Source organism: Gopherus flavomarginatus, chromosome 11, assembly GCF_025201925.1.
Source record: "Gopherus flavomarginatus isolate rGopFla2 chromosome 11, rGopFla2.mat.asm, whole genome shotgun sequence".
Lineage (NCBI taxonomy): Eukaryota > Metazoa > Chordata > Testudines > Testudinidae > Gopherus > Gopherus flavomarginatus.
Window position 1 is genome coordinate 21,977,791 of NC_066627.1, and position 21,837 is coordinate 21,999,627.

Consider the following 21,837-nt stretch of genomic DNA (forward strand, 5'->3'; position numbering starts at 1 on the left):
CTGACATTGAGATGAACACACTTACTGTGTATGTTGTTCAGCCAGTTTTCTGTGATGGTGGAGTCTTTCATAGCTCTGTATCTTCTGTTCATTTGTGGAATGTGGTTTTAACGGGACAAATATATTCCAATATTTGCAGAATAACTGCGTGTCCATTATTTCATAACTGCAGATACAGTAACCATATCTATCATATGGTTGGTCACACTTTTTTTTTGCAGACAATAGCAAATTTGAATAATGAGCAGCTCATCCAAAACCTTTTGGTAAACAAAGCAAATACCTACTAAAACCAGGTAAACTTCAATATTCTATGAAGTTTGGTTGTATGGAATCTTTTTTTTTAATGTCCATATTTTTAGTAAATGTTAGCATTCCATAAATGAACAGTTCAGTGTATTGTCTTTTTGTATCTGTGTATAATCTTAATATCTCTGTTATCCAAAGCATTACAGTGTTACCGAGTCTTGTTACATACAATGTTCCATTGTTCTGACTTTTTATCTTGTCTTCAATAGCTTTCAGTTCAACTCTAGGAAAACTTCTGCTGTCAAAGTGCTTCTTAAAATCTGAAAATATATGTCTAGATTTTTCCATGCTGTACAGCTTCTCATCACATGTATTTAGAAGATGATGATTAGGGTTGGAAGAAACCTCAGGAGGTCATCTAATCTAATCCCCTGCTCAAAGCAGGACCAACCCCAGCTAAGTCATCCCAGCCAGGGCTTTGTCAAACTAGGCCTTAAAAACCTCTAAAGGAGGAGATTCCACTACCTCCCTAGGTAACCCATTCCAGTGCTTCACCAGCGTCCCACTGAAATAGTTTTTCCTAATATCCAACCTAGACCTCCCCCACTGCAACTTGAGACCATCACTCCTTGTTCTGTCATCTTCCACCACTGAGAACAGCCTAGCTCCATCCTCTTTGGAACCCCCTCTTCAGGTAGTTGAAAGCAGCTATCAAATCACCCTTCACTCTTCTTTTCTTTTCTGCAGACTAAATAATCCCAGTTCCCTCAGCCTCTCTTCGTAAATCATGTGCCCCAGCCCCCTAATCATTTTCTTTGCCCTCTGCAGGATGTGATCATTCCCCTCTATTCAACTTTTGTTGAGGCTCAACTGAAGTACTGAGTCCAGTTTTGGGCCCCACACTACAAGTAGGATGTGGAAAAATTGGAAAGAATCCAGCGGAGGGCAACAAAAATGATTGGGGGCTGGAACACATGACTTATGAAGAGAGGCTGAGGGAACTGGAATTGTTTAGTCTGCAGAAGAGAAGAATGAGGGGGGATTTGATAGTTGCTTTCAGCTACCTGAAAGGGGGTTCCAAAGAGGATAGATCTAGACTGTTCTCAGTGGCACCAGATGACAGAACAAGGAGTAATGGTCTGAAATTGCAGAGGGGGAGGTTTAGGTTGGATATTAGGAAAAACTTTTTCACTAGGAGGGTGGTGAAGCACTGGAATGGGTTACCTAGGGAGGTAGTGGAATCTCCTTCCTTAGAGGTTTTTAAGGTCAGGCTTGACGAAGCCCTGGCTGGGATGACTTAGTTGGGGTTGGTCCTGCTTTGAGCAGAGGGCTGGACTAGGTGACCTCCTGAGGTCCTTTCCAACCCTGATATTCTATGACTCTCTCTCCAGTCTGTTCACATCGTTTCTGTAGCGGAAGGCCCAAAACTGGATGCAGTACTCCCCATGTGGCCTCACTAGTGCCAAATAGAGGGGAATAATCAATTCCCTTGATCTGCTGGCAATGCTCCTACTAATGCAGCCCAATATGCTGTGAGCCTTCTTGTCAACAGTGTGCCCTTGGTGCCTCATATGCAGCTTTTCATCCACTGTAATCCTCACATCCTTTTCTGCAAAACTGCTGCTTAGCCAGTTGGTCCCCAGCCTGTAGCAGTGCATGGGATTCTTCTGTCCTAAGTGCAGGACTCTGAACTTGTCTTTTGTTGAACCTCATCAGATTTCTTTTGGCCCAAACCTCCAATTTGTCTAGGTCACTCTAGATCTTCTCTATCCTCCAGCATGTCTACCTCTCTCCCAGCTTAGTGTCATCCGTGAACTTGCTGAGAGTGTAATCCATCCCATTATCCATGAAGATGTTGAGCAAAACCAGCCCCAGGACTGACCCCTGGGGCACTCTGCTTGATACCGGCTGCCAATTAGTGAAGCCATTGATCACTGTCCACTGATCCCGACGATCTAGTCGCTTTCTATCTACCTTATAGTCCATTCATCCAATCCATTCTTCTTTAACTTGCTGGCAAGAATACTGTGGGAGACCTCATCAAAAGCTTTGCTAAAGTCAAGGCATATCACATCCACTGCTTTCCCCATAGCCACAGAGCCAGTTGTGTCCTCATAGAAGGCAATCAGGTTGGTCAGGCATGACTTTTCCTTGGTGAATCCATATTGACTGTTCATGATCACCTTCTTCGCTTTAAAGTGCTTTCAATATGGATTCCTTGAGGACCTGCTGCATGATTTTCTAGGGACTGAGGTGAGGCTGACTGGCCTGTAGTTCGTCAGTTTCTCCTTCAAAGATTGGCACTATATTTGCCTTTTTCCAAGTGTCTGGAACCTCCCCCGATCATCATGGGTTTTTCAAAGATAATGGCCAATGGCTCTGCAATCACATCAGCCAATTGCCTCCGCACCCTCGAACTTGTGCATGTCCAGCTTTTCTAAATAGTCTTTAACCTGCTCTTTCACCACTGAGGGCTACTCACCTCCTCCCAATACATACATATATATACACCTATGTGAGGCATCTTTTATTTTACACAACTAAATACACAATTCTTCTGGCTATTTTTAGCTGCTTAGATGTAGCTGTGTTTTTATGATCCACTGATTTGATAAGTCGTAACTCCCTTAAAGCATGTATCAGTGTTCTGTTCCACTGCTACTCCAGATGCTTTATGCTCAGATCTTACAGCCCTCTGATGTCTAACAGTTTTAATGCCACTCATATAGAGTAACCTGTGGGTTCTGGGACATTTGTGTAAAATGTAGTACTTCTGTTGTGGATTTGTTTGCTTATTTAAATCTAATATATAAAGAGCTGAAGTTTTTTGATGCTAAACTTAAGCTCAGTGGTGCTTCAAGTTTGCATGAGTACCTTTAGCCCAAAGAAATTCTAATCCAACTTCCAAAGGGCAAAGTGACTTTTTAATAAACATCTTTCCTGAATTTGGCTGCTAGTAATATGCTCAGAGTAGGTTTCCTGAATCAAAACAATGGTGATTGGCTAGTCATATAGGAGTTCCTGTGTATGTAAAAACTTAATATTTTGATATCTAAGAGTATTTCTTCACTTTAGAATTAATTGGGAATCTTCTGAGATGTTGTCCTTCACCGGCTCTCCCACCAGAAAACAAACCTTTCACGCAAATTTAGTCATGCTCTAAACCCAGGCTAGTTGGCCCTGCTGGCGTATAAGCTAGGCTCAGGTTCTGCTTTCACTTGAGCTGGTAACCCACCCATTTTGCAGTGAGGACACAGGCTAAATTGCTCACATGCTGGTAGTCTTCCAGTGCCTTCCCACAATTTGCCCCATGTGCTCATAAGGGCAGACAAGTTCTCCCACAGTTCACTGGGAAAGAATCCCAGAGCAGCTCAGCTTATTGCAGCACCAAGAACCATAGGATGTGCCCCCAGCACTCCTAGTGAGAGACATGGGTAAGTGTAGCACCAGTGAAGACACTAACTCGGGTAGGGCTTTGCAGTGTGGTTGCTTAGACCTGGGCCAGGTGGCCTTGGGTTCTGAATCCGGTCACCTGAGTTAACTCTGCAGGGAAGATATACCCCACTGTGTTAGGGGAACTGGTTCAAGAGCTAAACCTTAACATAGCTCATATTTTGAAAGCAATTAAATTACTGCCCAACATGAATCTGTCTTCAACATTTACCAGGTGCAAATCACTATAATGTCTAGGTGTGAAAATACAATTTCAAGAAAAGCATAATCACTCAGTTGGACATTGCTCTTGCTGTCCTACAGTTTGGCCTCTTAGACTTGATTTTCTTCCCTTCTTTTCTGCTCTTCCTAGTATAACAAATTTGCTGCTATGAAAAGTGTGGCCTGTGACCTGAGGTGCCTGGAGTAGCCCAGACTGAAAATGCCACGGTCAGGGCAGGCTGCGAAAGGAGAGTGGATTCTCCCCAAACTGGTGGTTAACCCTATAGTTTGATTCACTAACCAGTCACAAAATTGTGCTCTTGATTCCCCCATGCTGGTTATCCAGAAGCTTAAAAATACATATCACAGCCCCCTCTATTGCATTCCAGTTTCTGGCCCCCAATCTGTGACTAAGTCCAGTAAAGTGAGAAGTTACTTAAAAGTCTGTTCACTTTAAAATGTTCTTCTTATCCCCAAAGGACCAGACACAGTACCAGATCAATACTTGTTTAGAACTTACCCAAAATACAACTCTGCCAGACAATCCTTTATTATCTAAAACTAAATGTTTTGTTATATAAGAAAAGAAACAAAAGAGAAGAGAGTTGTTAAAGAGTCAAAACAATTAGATACATGTACATATGACTTCAGAGTTCATAGATCAGGTTCTTAAAAGCACTGGAGAATTTGCTGGCCTGTAAAGTATTTGTGGAACACACCCAAAGCTTGGATGGGTCTATCAGTCCTTTTTTCAAAGCTTCAATTTGTAGAAAACTTGTTGCAGAGGTCTTCAATCCTGCTTCTCACAAACTGGAGATGATGCAGCTGCCTTTTTATATTCTCTGCCATGTGGCTTGTATATCCTTTGTCCCAAACACAAGCTCACAGCACGTGGGCATGGAAAAGTATTTGGAGTCACCTGTCTATAAGTGTGTCCCTATATGTCCCCCAACTAGGTGTAGCCCCTAGCTTCTCTCAATGGATTTGTTGTACAGCTGATTGCTGATGGGCCATCAAGCAGCCTGGATAGTGCTGATGCCAATCTGTCTGGGGGTGTCTCCCAGAAACACAGGATAAGTTTGAGATGCAGATATAGCATACACATTTATAATTCATGATACAAAGATTAGATAGATATAATCTACTAAATATGATATTTTTATAACTTTTCCACCGAGGCCATGTAAGGTATATCTTGTATACTCTTAATTGCTATTTTGTAATATTGGTATCAGTATTTTAAATGTTCATCCTTATTCCATGCAGCGTCACAGACAGCAGTCTCAATTAGCTCAGATGAGGCACTAGTTGGAGTGGAAAAGACCAAGTGAGGTTTTGTTCCTCCCCCCGATTGGGAGGGCAAAGCATAATTTTGAGAAGAGTAAAAACTTGAGATTGAGGTGGCAGGGACTCAATTTGGAGAAGAATGAGACAATTCTGATTGGACTCTATTTGTCATTTCTCATGGGTTTGCAAGATAGAGGAATTGGCGGTGGCGATGGGTTGGATCCTAAGTTTCTTTTGGATGGTGGTAAAGGTTTGTTCCATCGCTGCTTGGCCAGAAAGTTATCACTCTTTCTTTCTAGCTGTGACCCCACTTCAGTTTTCCAGGCCTTTAACACCTTGAGATTGGAGCATTGTAATGTGCTCTGTGGTGCTATACTTCAAGACCGCTTGGAGACTTCAGCTTCTTCAGATTGTAGTGGGTCTGCTTGCTAAGCTTGGCACCTCATGGAGAGCATACATTGCACCTGGATCTGCGCTGGCTCTTTGTTTCCAGGTGTAATTCAATGTGTTGATTCAAATCAATAAAAGCCCTAAGTGGTTTGGGACCTAATTACTTGAGAAACTGCCTCTCTTTGTGCGATATCTTGTCACTTAAAAAACACATGGCACACAAGCTGGTGGTCCCCTGGTTTTAAACAGTGAGGGTGTGCTGGCAGAGTGTTTCCATAGAGGGCCCCGGCATCTGGAATGCCTTCTTAGTCTGACAGAATCCAAGCACTCTGAACTTCAGGCATGCTTCAAGGCTATAAGCTGAAGCTTTTGAGAAGAGTGGGATAGAGAAGGTTAAATGGATTGATGTTTAATTTTGAATGGATGACTGTACAAAGTTCATGATTTATTTAGTAAGGTTTGTAAGTATTTTTTTATTTTACATGTGCTTAAAACAATATATGGTGCACTGTATTTACATTTGTAAAAAGATGCAAGTGTGAGGAGTACTAATGCAATGACAGCCTTACTGACTTGTCCCCTAGATTGCTGCGTTTTACATATGGACCTTCATTTCCTCCATTTAAAATTCCTGATGAAGATGCAAGTCTGATTCCTCCTGAAATGGACAACGAGTGCATTGCACAGACTTGGTTTCGCTTTTTACATATGCTGAGGTAATGTAATACTTATAAAATGTCCATGGTATAAAGCGTTCAAGAATATCAACAAATCCATGTTGGATGTGAGTGAAGTTATCCCAGGAAGGAGAGAGAACTAATGTTAAGTGTCTGAAATGAGTAAAGACTACTACAGAAGTGCTCATTGTGACAGTGCCACAAGAACAAGCGCTGTGAGTGGGAGTTAGAACACTTTCTTCTCGTACAACTTTGAACTTACTGATTTTTGCAGAACTTAAGAGTCTGCCTTAAAAAAAAAAAAATAAATAAATAAATAAATAAATATATATATATATATATATATATATATATATATATATATATATATATATATTAAAAAAAAATTCCAACTTATGATTTGGAGGAAAAAAGTGCAAATGTGACTTGATTGTCTTACGCGATTGTAAGCAGGAAGACTAAAACAGCAGCTCTAGGAGCTGTGAATTGCTTCCATTCATCCCAGTGGGGGTATTAAATAATCTTTGTCGGTCACGTTTTTTAAAATGGGTGTGCATCCTGTTTTTGTTCTTCAAGTGCTTGTTCATGTCCACTCCAATGTAGGTGCATGGACCACCACGGGAAATTTTGTTTTCTCTCAGTGGTATCCGCCATATCGGCTCTGGTGCCCCTGGAGTCGTGCCCTCATAGCGCCGGCATACAGGGACCTGCCACCCCACCACTTCTTCAGTTCCTTCTTACCACCTGTGATAGCTACTGGAACTTCTCCTCGTCCCTTGCATTCTGCAAATGCCTTTTTTTCAGTGGACTTTTTTCAGAAAAAATTGTACATAATTACTGTTAGGATTAAGTTAGTAGTTAGCTACATAGTGTAATATAGGTAGTAGCGATCCCCGCTTAGTGGGGCTAGGCCCCCCTGCACAACAGTGCCGCAGTCCCAAGGGTTCAAACCGTGTGTGACCCACACCATACCTGTCTTAAGTGCCTGGGAGAGGCCCACATGCAGGAATGGTGCAGGAGCTTCAGACCCAGGACAAAAAAGGACAGGGATGCTAGACTTAAGTTTCCCCCACATGGAAGCAGCGCTCTGTCCCCCTTTGGAGCTGCTCAGGGGGAATCGGAACCATATACTTCTAGGTTAGTAAGAAGTGCTCTGGAGTCTCTCTCAGGGTGGTGCAGTTAGGGTGACCAGATGAGAGGGGGAAAATATCGGGAGACATGGGAGGGGGGTGTGTCTGCTGGTGGAGGACAAAAAAGGGAGGGGGAGAGAGAGAGAGAGAGAGGGAAAAAAAAAATGTCAGGACAAATTGCGTTCCGACCACAGAGCGGTCGGGACACCAGACAGACACCTAAATATTGGGACGTCTGGTCACCCCAGGTGCATTGCCATTCCACATCCCTGTTACCAAGAAAGGACTTTGCTACTGATGGTTTGGGGCTTCCAGCACTGACGTAAGTCTCCAGCACAGAGGAAATGAATTTGGCTTGGGACTCTCGGCACCGCACACAATCGCCGGTGCCTGAGAAAAAGCAGAAAAAGACGACAGAATGGAGGTACCCTCCAACCCCAAGGTCTGCAGGCAATAGGACTTCTGGTAGAGTGTGACCCGTGGTGGGCCACTTGGAGGTGCCAACAGGGTGTGCAACATCATCAACTCCAGCCCTGGAAAGGGCGTCGTTGAGACTGGTACCATTGGACTCCACACCAAGGGAGAGCCATCGCTGCGTGACAGCCCTGGTTTTACTCTCTATGCCAGAGGCTGTGAGAGACCTCCTTTCCCTCATGGTGCCACCATCCTCAGCCATTTGGGAGCAGTCAGTGGCCACACCAGAACTGAGGGGCACCATGACACCGAGACAGGTGCTGGTGAAGGACAAGCTGGTCATGATGGTGTGGCACAAATTCCCTCACTCATGGCACCACTCTCTGGCACTGGTCGGCAGTGCCCTGCCTTGGTTGCCAAGAAGCCACTCCTCAGACTCAGTTTTGGAAGCAGAGTCCTAAGCCTCATGCAGGAGCAGATTTTGCTTCGATAGGCAGCACTCTGCCACTGGACATGGGCCAAGGAATGCTGCTTGTTGCGTGGCCACCAGCACAATGGCAAATGCCCCAGAAGTGGCCATTTTGGAATCTCTGAGCATTCCAACCTATCCAGGGGTCCCAGTCCATAAGATTATATTCTGCGATATTGGCGGCACAAGGTGCCTATCCATCCCTCTTGGAACTGGGATCAGTCCCCCTCTGTCAAGCCTGGTTCTGAGCAGGAGGATGCCCCCTCACAGGACCCATCTGGAGCAGAGGAAGAAATACAGGGCCAGGTGCCTATGCAGGCTTCTCCATCTTCCTCTCTCAATGAGACAGTGATGGGAACAGCTATGGTGCCCACCCAGGAGGATTATAGGGTGCACCAAGAACTGCTGAGGAAGGTAGCCCAGAACCTGGGCATTCAACCAGAAGAGTTCTCTGAATCCTAGGAAGCAGTTCTGCAGAAAAGGACCTAGGGGTTATAGTGAACGAGAAGCTGGATATGAGTCAACAGTGTGCCCTTGTTGCCAAGAAGGCTAATGGCATTTTGGGCTATACGTATAAGTAGAGGCATTGCCAGCAGATCGAGGGATGTGATCATTCCCCTCTATTCAACATTGGTGAGGCCTCATCTGGAGTACTGTGTCTAGTTTTGGGCCCCACACTACAAGAAGGATGTGGAAAAATTGGAATGAGTCCAGCGGAGGGAAACAAAAATGATTAGGAGGCTGGAACACATGACTTATGAGGAGAGGCTGAGGGAACTGGGATTGTTTAGTCTGCAGAAGAGAAGGATGAGGGGGGATTTGATAGCTGCTTTCAACTACCTGAAAGGGGATTCCAAAAAGGATGGATTTAGACTGTTCTCAGTGGTACCCGATGACAGAACAAGGAGTAATGGTCTGAAGTTGCAGTGGGGGAGGTTTAGGTTGGATATTAGGAAAAACTTTTTCACTAGGAGGGTGGTGAAGCACTGGAATGAGTTACCTAGGGAGGTGGTGGAATCTCCTTCCTTTAGAGGTTTTTTAAGGTCAGGCTTGACAAAGCCTTGGCTGGGATGATTTAGTTGGGGATTGGTCCTACTTTGAGCAGGGGGTTGGACTAGATGACCTCCTGAGGTCCCTTCCAACCCTGATATTCTATGAAATACTTTGTCCCTCCCAAGGGGTATACATTCTTGTATATTACTCACCTCCACCCTCCAGCAGGCTCACTGGTTGTTTGTTTCTGCGGTGAACAAAAGGGGGAGAGAGACAACGGGCCAGCCCCTAAGGCAAAAGATGACTAAAAACTCAGCCTTTTTGGCAGAAAGATCTACTGTACTGAGCCACTAGCTCAGGATTGCCAACCACCCAGTGTTCCTGGATTGGTATGACTTTTTTTAATTCTTGGCGTGCTGTGGCAAAGTTCAGGGAGCTCTTGCTGCAGGAATCCAGGGGTGAGTTTTCAGCCGTAGTGGAGGAAGGCAAAGTGATGGCCACGGCATCCTTCCAGGTGGCTCTGGACACAGTAGCCTGCTCCATGGCTTTGTTGGTAGTGATCATGACGGTCTGCTCTATGTGGTCTAGCAGGCAATCCAGGACCTGTTGTTTCGAAGACAAATCACTCACTTCAGAGCAAACTGATCTGACTTTCCATAGCTTGAAAGACTCGAGGACTACTCTGAATCCTTGGGTCTACATACATCAACTCCTGCTAGGAAGCACTATAAGCCCTAACCAATGGCCAGGTTCTACCCTACGCAGAAGAGAGAGGAATACAGCAGGAAAAAGAACAGGCTATAGAAGGAGGCCTCTGTCCCAATCCTTGTCTTACCGAGCACCTGCCGCCCAAGCCATTTGACTGTGTCTAAACAGGCCTTTTGAGGGTATGCCTGAGGATGGCATACCAGGACAGTGTCTGGAGCCTATTTCCCCTACGTTTGTTAACCGGTTGTCCCACTTCTATCAGGCATGGACCTGAATTAACATGGATTTCTGGGTGCTGTGCATGGTGGAAGTGGAATACGCTCTTCAATTCAGTTGTTCCCCCTCCTTCCCACCCTCCCTGTCCTCCTTCAGGGACGCTTCTCCTGAGAGACTCGTAGCCGAAAAGGTGCAGTCACTCCTAAATTGTGGAAGCAGTGGTGGAATTTCTCCCAGTGCTAAGGGGTTGAGGGTTCTACTCTCATTACTTCCTAATCCCAAAGACCAATGGTGACTGTGACCCGCGTGCCTGGGGCAGCCCTCACTGAAAATGCTGAGGTCAGGGCAGGCTGCAAAAAAGAGTGCAGACACTCCCCAAATTGGTGGTTAACACTGAAGTTAAACTCACCAACCAGTCAGAAACTGTGCTACTGGTCTGCCACACTGATTATTGAGAAGCTTAAAAAAAAAAAATCATACTGCCTCCCTTTATTGCATTCCAGTTCTCTGGCTCCTAATCAGCACCTAGGTCCAGTACAGTGAGAAGTTATTTAAGAACTTTGCTAACATCTACAAAATGACCTTTTGACCCCAAAGGGTCAGCCATGTTACTAGGTCAATATTAGTTTGGATCTTCCCCAAAATACCACGCTGCCAGCCAGTCCTTTAGTGTTTTATATTATAAGGAAAAAAAGAACCAAGAAGAGAGTTTTTAAGTGACCAAAGCACTCAGATACATACAGAGACTTCAAAGTCCATATAGGAGGTTCTTAGCAGTATTGGTGAGTTTGCTGGCTTGAAAGTCCCTCTGGAATACATCCACAGCTTAGATAGGTCTTTCAGAGCTTTATTTGTAGGAAAGTTACTCCAGAGGTAAGAAGCAGGAATGAAGACCAAATGGAGACCATGCAGCTGCCCTTTATATTCCTTTTTCCATGTGGCTTGTATTTCCTGTGTCCCAAACACAAGCTTCAGAGCACATGGAAAAGCCTTGGAGTTCTTCTCTGTCCATAGGCATGTCCCTGCAAGTCGTGCTGACTCCTAAAGTGTATTCCCTGGCTCCTTTCAATGGGTTCATTGTACAGCTGAGCCCTTGGTGGGCCATCAAACAGGCATCAGCACTGCCTAGCCTACTCTCTGGGGTGTCACAGAACAAGTTTGAAATACAGATATACATATCTGTAACTCTCACAATACAAAGGCGATACGAACACACAAACAAGATTATCATATTTGGCAAATCATAACATTTCACCTTACATGACATATCTGATCAGATTCCTTACAATTTTGTAATATTGGTATCAATAGTATTATAAATGTGTCTCATATTCCATACAGCATCACAATGACCTCATAACAATTGTCGGATTTGCAAAACCTGAACAGATTCATGAAGAAACTGAAGTTCTGCATGGTCTCCTTGGCCTCCTTTAGCTGTTCTCTGGATCTAGGGGACTGGTACGCCGTCCTCGATTTAAAGGACATATATTTCTAGATTGCTATCTTTCAAGACACAGAAGGTGTTGATGATTTGTGGTAAACCACAGACATTACCAGTTTACAGTACTCCATTTCAGTCTGTCAGCAGATCCATGGGTGTACACGAAATGCATGAGAGTTGTTGCAGCCTTCCTGAGGAGACAAGGGGTGTTGGTGTCAGAGATTGGTGCAGGGGCCATGTGGAAGCAGATGTAAAACTGATACAGTTCACTTTTCAGGACCTGGGACTGTTGACAAATATGCTAAAATCCACATTTTTCCCCAGTTCAAAGAATAGAATTCATAGGAGCAGTCCTCCATGCAAACCAGGCCAGAGCTTTTCTCCCAGAAAGTCAGTTCAGAGCTGTAGAGGCACTCCTAAAGAGCCAGAGAGATTACCACAGCAAGAAACTGCTTAAAGCTTCTGGAGCATATGGCATCATGCACCTATGTGGCGCAATGCACAAGACTGCGATTAAGACCCCTCCAATCTTGGTTGGCGTCATCTAGACAAGGTGCTCTCATTTTCCCCTGTTTGGTGATTTCCACCCTCCTTTGGTGTCTGGATTTGGAGAGGGTGTGTGCAGGCGTCCTGTTCTTGAGACCTCCACCGTCAAGGTCTCAGTCATAAACGCATCGGAGATCGGATGGGGGGCCCACCTAGGGACCTTCAGGACTCAAGGCTGCTGGTCCCCAGAGGAACTCGAGTTGCACATCAGTGTGAGAGAATTGAGGGCGGTGCGCCTAGTCTGCCGAGCTTTCCAACTGCATCTAGAGGGCAACTGCGTGTCTGTCCTCACAGACAACATAAAAACAATGTTTTTCCTAAACAAGCAGGGCAGAGCTCGCTCCTCTCCCCTATGTGAGAAGGTTCTGTGCCCATGGGATTTCTTTATAGCCCATTCCATTCACCTCAAAGCCTCCTACCTCCCAGGGTCGCAGAACAAGTTAGTGGATCATCGCAGCAAATCCTTTTCTAACCATCACAAGTGTCCATTCGCGCAGACGTCATGTTCTTCTCCTTCCTAGGCCACAGTTAAGGTTCACTCACAGACACCTTTTCTCCTCCCTTGGACCGACCAGGTCTTCTCCACATTCCCTCCCACTCCTCTCATACACAGGGTCCTCCTGAAGGTCAGAAGGGATAGGGATGGGATGGGCCAGGCCTGGCCTGGCTGCACAGGCACTAATTCAGCACCCTCCTGGATCTCTCGATGGGCACCTCCATCACCCTACCACTATTTCTGGACTTGATCCTTCAAGATCACAGTCACCTATGTTACCCAAACCTTGAATCTCTCCACCTCACAGCATGGAAGCTCCATGGCTGAACCCAGCAGAATGGGCTTGCTCAGGGCCAGTTCATGAGGTGCTCTTGGGTAGCAGGAAGCCATCTTCTAGGGCCACTTACCTGGCAAAGTGAAAGAGATTCTCGATATGGTCAATGCAGAAGGGTGTTTTGCCTACTGAGTCATAACTGCCCTTCATTTTAGATTCCCTGCTTCACTTAAAGCAGGAGGGTCTGAAGGGGTCATCCGTAAGTGTCCTGCTAGCTGCAATCTCTGCATTTCACCCTTGGGTGGGTGGCCGGTCTTCTCAGACTCAATCTGTGAATGGCTGTGCCATCTCAATATGGTGCTGACTAGGCTAGCAGGACCCCTATTTGAGCCACTGGCAACATGCTCCCTGTTCTGTCTTGGAAGGTGGCTTTCCTAGTCGCCATTACATCTGCCAGAAGGGTCTCAGAGATCCAGGCTCTTATCTCCAAGCCACTGCATACTGTTTTCTTCAAGGACAAGATACAGCTGTGGCCCCACCCATCCTTTCAAAGGTGGTCTGTCAATTCCATAGTAACCAGGACCTCTTTCTGCCAGTCTTCTATCCTAATCCGCAAACAAACAGAGAGGAGCAGACTCCGCTTACTGAATGTAAGTTGTGCACTAGTTTTCTGTTTAAAGGGGACCGAGCCCTTTAGGAAGACTGCCCAGCTATTCATACCTATTGCAGACAGAACAAAAGGCCATCCAGTCTCAGCCCAGAGAATGTCATCATGGATCACTTTCTGTATCGGCTCATGCTATGACCCAGCAAAGCGCCCGGAACCTCAGTTGACAGCTTACTCTAAGAGAGCTCAAGCATTGTCGGTGGCATTTGTAGCACAGTTTCAATCAGGTATCTGTAGAGCAGCAACTTGGTCGTCAGTCCACGTGTTCGTGTCACACGATGCCATCGCCCAACAAGCCAGAGATGATGTGGGCTTCGGCTGAGCGGTACTTCAGTCGGCATGCTAATGAACTCCAAACCTTCCACCTGCATAATTGCTTGGGAGTCACCTACATTGGAATGGACATGAGCAAGCACTTGAAGAAAAAAATAGTTACTAACCTTCCATAACTGTTGTTCTTCGAGATGTGTTGCTCATGTCCTTCCACATTCCAGCCTCCTGTGCCTCTGTTGGAGTTAGCTGGCAAGAAGGAATTGGCAGGGTGACAGGCCCCTGTATACTGGTGCTATGAGGGCACAATTCTAGAGGGCACCAGAGCCAACTCAACAGATACCGCTGACGGGTAATTTTTCAGCGGTGGTGCATGTGGCACATTGGAATGGACATGAGCAACACATCCTGAAGAACAGCAGTTATGGAAGGTTTAGTAACGGTTTATCTATGATGAAGACGTGGCAGGTTGTTAGTGTGTGTATTTCTTGGGTTTTTTTAATCAGAAATATCCAAATATGTCAGATTTGGTCTGCATTGGTTTATTTAAAGAATCCTTAGGCATTCCTTGTGAACGGTGATATCTAATAAATGGCTGTTATATCTTAACATTTTAGCTAAAGGAAATTTTTATGTAACTAGTTATTGCAGTTATATAGGTGTTACTGTTAAAACTGTTTTTGTTTACTAACTAAAAATCCCTTCCCCTTCAATTGCTCATCTCTCATTCATGGTCCTCTTGATGTCACCATTGGGCTAGTTCTCCATTTGCCATACTCTTCCAGCCTCGATAGGCTTTCAAGGGTTTTGTGTCAATCATAAGAAAAGAAAAAGGCACAATTTTTTCCTTTGTAGGTCTTCTTTAGCAGGTCTGAAATCTGATGGCAGCAATTTAAATATTCTTAAGTGCCATCTCAACCCTCTACAAAGCGTAGCTTTAGATTTGGTCACTGCTCTATAATGCTTAATGTCAATATTTTATTCACTGCCCATCATTTTAGAAGAAATACCCTAACGAGGGCTACGGCTCTTAACCAGTGTTAGATTCTGTTAGCTAGTCAGAACTCGTATGGAAAAGACCTTCTCTGTAACTCATCCATCCCTCTGCAATTGCAGGATTGTTATCTATAATGTATTCTCTAGATCTTCACCAGGTTTAATTTGAGATGGTAGCTCAATTCACTGACCGTGATTATAATTGATGATTTTTATAAAACTTGTTTTTATAAAAGTTCAAGTCAGTAGAAATGTTTCTTTATTTTTATTTTTATTTTTTTTAGAAAGCAGTTATAACACCTGAAAGCATGCTCTTGCAGCCTTAAAAACCAAAATGTTGTAACATTAAGACCCTGAAAGTGAAACTGATTTTAGTTGTCCATGCTGAGAGAATAACTGGGAACAATTCTCTTACTATCTAAGGTGTTGGCAAAGAAATTAGTTTGTAAAACCAAACCATCTTAAATTGAGTGTCCTTTTAAATTTTCTTAAGTTATACACATTGTCTGACTATCAAAGGTTGCATATTTCGGTGTTAAGATTTTTAATTGCTACGAGTACACTAAAATGTGGTGGTTTTTGTTTTTTTAAATAGTAATCCAGTGGATTTGAGTAACCCAGCCATTATAAGCTCTACCCCCAAATTTCAGGAGCAGTTTCTGAATGTGAGTGGAATGACTCAAGAATTGAATCAGTATCCCTGCCTTAAACATCTGCCTCATATATTCTTTCGTGCCATGCGTGGGATCAGCTGTTTAGTGGATGCGTTCCTAGGTAATCTTTCCACTTATTTGTGTATTATCTGCCACAATTTAATACAAGACTTCAAGTAATCTTTGTTTATGCTTTTAGGTCCAGATTTTCAGAATTGTGTGCATGTGGTTTTTTGTTTTTTGTTTTTCATGCACAATGCTATTGCCCACATTTTCACAGCGAATTTACCTGCAAATGGCAAATAAGACTTCTAACTGGCCAGTTATGTGCATAGTTATTAAATTTGTGTAAATCATCCTACAAATGTGTACACAGTTCTGAAAAGCTGGGCTTAATACAGTATGGCCAAAATTTGTAAACTGAGCCTCCAAAATCAGGTCTAAGGATATGTCTACACTACCTGCCAGATGGGCAGCAGTGGTCGATCCAGTGGGGATTGATTTATCGTGTCTAGTCTAAAACGCGATAAATCTGCTCCTGGACGCTTTCCTGTCAACTCCTGTACTCAACTACTGTGAGAGGCTCAGGCAGCAGTCGACTCACTGCGGTGAAGATGCCATGGTAAGTTGATCTAAGTATGTCGAAATGTAGCTGAAGTTGTGTAACTTAGATTGATTCTCTTCCCCCCCGCCCCGGTGTAGAACTGGGCTAAGTCACTTCTTTTTTCAGAGGTTCTGAGCACCAACAATTTAATTTATAAAGCTCTTTGAGGCACAGTGGTTATTACTGTGAAGCACTGTCTTTGATTGTATTGCTGTTGCAATACAAATTAGTAATCATTTGAAGTCTGTGGGATTTGCAGATGTTCAGCATTGGTGAAAAATGAGCCACTTTTATTTAGGTGCCTCCTAGGAGTCTAATTTAGGCCCCCAGATTTAAAAATGTTGTTGTTTGGTAACATTATTTAATTTATGTAGAGTTTTTGACTATTAGGCATTATGCCTCTTGCCTTCCTGAAGGTTTATCTAGACTTAAAACTTCCTTAGAGTTGTGTGTGCTATATTGTACTTCAGATCTTACTGCCCCTTCTCTGCTTTTTTACATTTTTAATATTTAAAAACCAAATCATCTGTTATGACTCCCAGAAGTCTGAACTGATAAAACAGGTTGTGGCAGACTATAGAATAAACACGTCAGTACTATGCTCAGAAAAAAAAGTTAATCTGTAACATAATACTACCTAGTTTGCATTTCCTCCCTTGAAGGAACCTGGAGAGTTTAGTTCCTTCAAATAAATAGAGAAATCTTATTTGCCACACTACTTTCATAAAGCAACGAATATTCTTTTGACTAGTAATACTTGTTTATATTAACATGTAATATTTGTATACTACTAATCCATTTTCACTAGTATGTTGCTTGTTGCAAACATAATTTCATTTTCTAAACAATGGCTTTATTAAATGCGTCTATTGTATATTGCAGAAAGCAGCAAATTAATTTCTTTCTTCTCTAGGAGTTGCAGCCTTTACGAACAGTGGGTGTGAAAGATTACCCAGATATGGTATTAAGTCTTGACTCTTGTTGCACTCATTTTGGTAGCAAGAATCTGGGCAGAAGGGTTGATAACTAATACTGATATACCAAACAATGTTGTAAAAGCTGCAGTATTCTGTCATTATTTGTAAAAGTGTTGTTTCAATTTTTGTTTAATAAGAAATATATTTGAATTTCCTAAAAGGACATTGTTATGGTATAGTGACTTAAAAATGTTAACTATTTTATTATAGCCTTGAAGAGATCTAAAACTGAAATCTGTTCTAATTTTTTTACCCGTTGGTTTGTCAAAGGGTTGGTCACAGGGCTGGTTTTTTGTTTTGTTTTGCTTTTAAACAAAGCTCTGAAGTATTTGATGTTTAAAACATTTTACGTAAATTGCAGTGACTTTGCAAACAGATGTAGAGTAGAGTAAAACTTTCACATTGGAACAAACTTCCAAATGCATCAACTTAAAAAATTTGTATTAACAAGATGTTTTCTGTTTTACATAATCTTACTCAGAATTACTACAGATTACATTTTGATCCTAAACTATTGTTGCTGCTTATCTGAGCTTCAGTGAAGTCATAGCATTGCAATTGTGCTGCAATAACCATGCTAAGAATGTCATAAATGAAGAATTATGACCTCACTGCAGGATCTATTAGACCCTGGGCTTTGATGGATGTGTACTTTTTAAAATCAAAAATAGCTTTAGTTCTGGTGGGGAACACAGAGTGCTTGAAGCCACTTGCACTTTGTATATAGACTCTTTTCAAGTTTGTTCCGATGTGAAAGAGGTGCCCTTAGACATTTATAGGAAAAAAACAAAGTTAATCATGCTCCTGCCAATAGTGTCCCTTTAAACAATTTGTTTAACTGCTATCAAGCATAAAGTTCAAACTGGACGTTTGAGTTAGTCTGCTTAATACAGAATACTGCTTCTTTGTAATTACAAAATTAATAATCCTCTCAACACTATGTAAATCATATTTGCTTTGTGTATTGTGCTATATGTTGCACCAGTGCAGGCAGAAGTGCAGAGGTGTCACATTACACATTGGCTAACTGCCACTGTCCTTTCAGTTTTACATGGGTTAAGCTTTTGAATTTGTTTAGATTCATACATACTTTATATATACTCTTGATACATTACTTGGTGACTAAGGGTTTGAAGTACATATTGTGTTCAGGATGAATTTTCAGGGTAAAAGTACTTGAAAATAAAGTATTGTCCTTGTCAGTTTGTACTGGGCCAGATAAGGTTGCCAAGTCTTGCATTCCTGACTCTCTGCACTGTTTTCCTGCCCTGATTTATGAAATGACCTGGAGCTGATTTTATTTTTAATACGTTACATGTGAAGAATTGATAATTCAGCAGTTTGATAAAAATGTCTATTAATAACCTGGTACTGCCTTGTAAATAATAGATTAGTGACCTTCTACACAGCAGACTTATTGTAAGTTGTCGAACAGTGCAGATATAGAATTTACATTTTAATCTTGAAAGAAACTTCACTGGTATAAATATTTATGACGAGATGGAGCTTTAAAGTATAGTGCTTAATTGTGCATTTCTAAGCCTGCTTCCACATATTTGGTTCTTCCCAAATGGGAAAATCAGCCTTTGGGCTGGCTAACTCCTGGCTTAGATTGGGAGGCTGGTCTTGAGACTTTTGTTGCAACCTAGTAACTAACCTAGCAAACCTGCTTTGTCCATTAATGTCAGAGACTATACAGTGAAAGGTCGGGGTGAAAGTGAATAAGGACCAACTGTAGCTCCCTGCTTCCAGTTATGTATCAGTCTGGAATGCTGTACCCAGCAGAAAATAAGGTTGTCACTTTGGGATTCGGAGCAGAAGCCTGTGAGCTAACTACAAATACTTGTTTCAGATCCACAATATTGCTTCTGTGTAGCTTTCTTTTACATTCTTCAGTTCCTCTGCAGGCATGGAGCCTTAGACTACTCACCTGAAACATCGCTTTTTAAAAATATTCAAACTAAAAATGGGTAATAAACCATGATAGTGGTAACTAAACTCTTTTTCTCTTTGTCCTGAAAATATTGGTAGATTGTTTCTGTGATTTAGTGTCTGGACAGGTTCAATATCTTAAGCATCTCACGGAGAAAGTGAATAAGGAAATGTTGTTGTTTACCCCTTCACAAAACACAAGAACCAGGGGTTACCCAACAAAATAAGTAAGCAGCAGGTTTAAAACAAACAAAAGCAAGTGCTTCACATAGTGCACAGTCAATGTGTGGAACTCTTTGGCAGGGGATGTTGTGATAGCCAAAATTATAACTGGATTCAAAAAGACATTAGATAAGTTCATGGATGATAGGTCCGTCAGTATAAGTAAGGATGGTTAGGGATGCATACCCATATTCTGGGTGACCCCTAAGCCTCTTGACTGCCAAATGCTGGGACTGGATGATGGGATGAATCACTTGATGATTACCCTGTTCTGTTCATTCCCTCTTGAGGCATTGGCTAGTGCTGGAAGACAGGATACTGGGTCTAGATGGACCTTTGGTCTGACCCAGTATGGCCATTCTTATGTTCTTAAATGCCCTGCCATAGCCTATCATTAATTCTCCCCCCCCCCCGCCCCCTCTAATCTTGCAGCACACTTTCACCTTGTATCCTGGTTTCTCAGATTGGTCTTAAAGATATTAATCTTTGTGGTTTGCAGAGAAACTAAGCGCTCTGTCTCACAATGATCTCCGATTACATTTTCTAGGACAGATGGGGGGAGGGAGGGCATGTCTTTTCATTGAAGTGGGGGGTGAAGTGGATTGTCCTTTGAGTTTCATTCAGACCTCTCTATGTAGAGTAAAAGTGAATTGGTTGTTCTGAACCCATGACTAGAAAAAAAAATGGCTTTCTACAAACCATCTGCATTCCCTTCTACCATCTGTTGGTGCCCTCACTCCTCCACTTTCTTAGGTGCTTATGTTGATGTTTGCTCACCTTTTGATAAGCAGTGGTCTGTCATGTAGATTTAACTGAAATGCTTTTCTGGACCACTTGTCAATCTCTACTAATACTGAATGATAGATGCTTTTTAACCCTCTGGTGTTTTGGGGGAATCTCTGATGCTAATGATTTGCAGAATGCCTTAATATCTATGCCATAGGGCTCTAAAAGTACTGTGCACTGAGATTTGCTTTATTTCATTCTTCAGGCATTTCACGACCCCGGTCAGACAGTGCTCCCCCCACGCCAGTAAATAGGCTGAGCATGCCCCAGAATACTGCTATCAACACAACTCCACCTCATAACCGAAGGCATCGGGCTGTGACTGTGAATAAGGCAACAATGAAAACCAGCACTGTAAGATGTTATGCTTAGTACTTCAATATTTTTCCATTTGATCTGTTTCTGTGTATGAATGAATATAGAAATTTTTAAGGAAATTTTAATAGGGTGAAACTTTTTTTTTCCTTTATTCAAAAAGGTTAGCACTGTTCACACATCAAAAGTGCAGCACCAGCCGTCGTCCTCCACCTCTCCATTGTCTAGCCCGAACCAGACTAGTTCTGAGCCTCGACCGCTACCAGCTCCCCACAGGCCAAAGGTTAACAGCATATTGAACCTCTTTGGATCATGGTTATTTGATGCAGCATTTGTTCACTGTAAACTTCATAATGGAATAAATAGAGACAGCAGCATGACTGGTAAATATTGCTGACCAAATATATGCAACTCTTTCCTTGCTTACTGACATTTCCTACCTGCAAGATTAATATTTACTTAATCAAAAAGAAATAAATAACTTGATAAAGCACTCTGTTATGGTTAACCCTTTCCAGCTGAACTAACCCAAACTGGCACCTTTGCTAGCAGCTCAGGAGAGAGATCTCTCTTGAGCTTGTTTTTATCTTAGAAATAAAATATCACCTGTACTTTATAGTACATACTTGTTAAATCAAATGATAACCAGGCAGTTTCCACTATGTCAGATAGGAGACTGTTATTAAACAAAAGAAATGTAGTGTAGTGAGGGAGTTTCCCTTTGTGTCTTGGAAGAGCATCACTTTGAGTAAGAACAGTTTTTTTTCTTATAATGGTAGCACTTTAATAAATTCACATATGAAAAAACTGGCAGCATCATTGCAGATGCCGTTCTGCATCATGTAACTTCACATGGTCTTAGTATGGGAGAACAGGATTTCTACATCTTCACAAAAGCAAAAAGTCAAGCAAAATCATTCCCTTTCACTGATGGTTGACAACTACCAGTCTGTTGATGTGTTCAGTCCTCCTAACTGTTAGATTTATTTTCAGTACTCTAGAGTACCTGGTTCCCATGGTTAGATCTGTTTGAGATATGACATCTTGCAGAAGCAGTGCTCTCTGTATTGGTGGTGGTCTAGACAACATGTTCTTCATGTAATAGGTCAGTTTTAGTGGTCTAAAGAAAAAATCAAATCAGTTACTGGGTAGGAGAGGTTTGTATTAGCAAGTTTAGGTTTAGAGGTGTCACTCAATAGCCATTATGCTGGCTAGCTTCCATGCATGTCCTGCCAGAAAATACGTTTTTAGATGTGTTAAGCTGATATGATATCATTATTCAGTGAGTTTTGCAGTGTCCATTCTAAATACGTATGTCAGGCATATAAGGCCTGATTTTCAGAGGTCCATCTGCAGAGTCCCTTGACTTCAGTAGGAAATATATGTTCTCATTTTGTCTGAAGGAGAGGGAGAGGGAGAGGGAGAGGGAGATGGCTTAGGAAAACTGAACAATTTAAGAGTAAATTCA

The 21,837-nt window shown here is 42.6% G+C and overlaps 1 protein-coding gene across 4 annotated transcripts in view; it reads left to right on the plus strand.

Annotated features, from left to right (window-relative positions):
- Window positions 1-21,837, plus strand: part of RALGAPB (Ral GTPase activating protein non-catalytic subunit beta) — a 123,422-nt gene that overhangs the window by 17,992 nt on the left and 83,593 nt on the right. For all 4 annotated transcript variants that reach the window (XM_050918582.1, XM_050918583.1, XM_050918584.1 and 1 more), the window contains exons 6-9: window positions 6,165-6,296; window positions 15,476-15,654; window positions 20,260-20,408; window positions 20,533-20,752. In XM_050918582.1, the coding sequence (XP_050774539.1) occupies window positions 6,165-6,296; window positions 15,476-15,654; window positions 20,260-20,408; window positions 20,533-20,752 (680 nt within the window). The remainder of the gene's footprint in view (window positions 1-6,164; window positions 6,297-15,475; window positions 15,655-20,259; window positions 20,409-20,532; window positions 20,753-21,837) is intronic.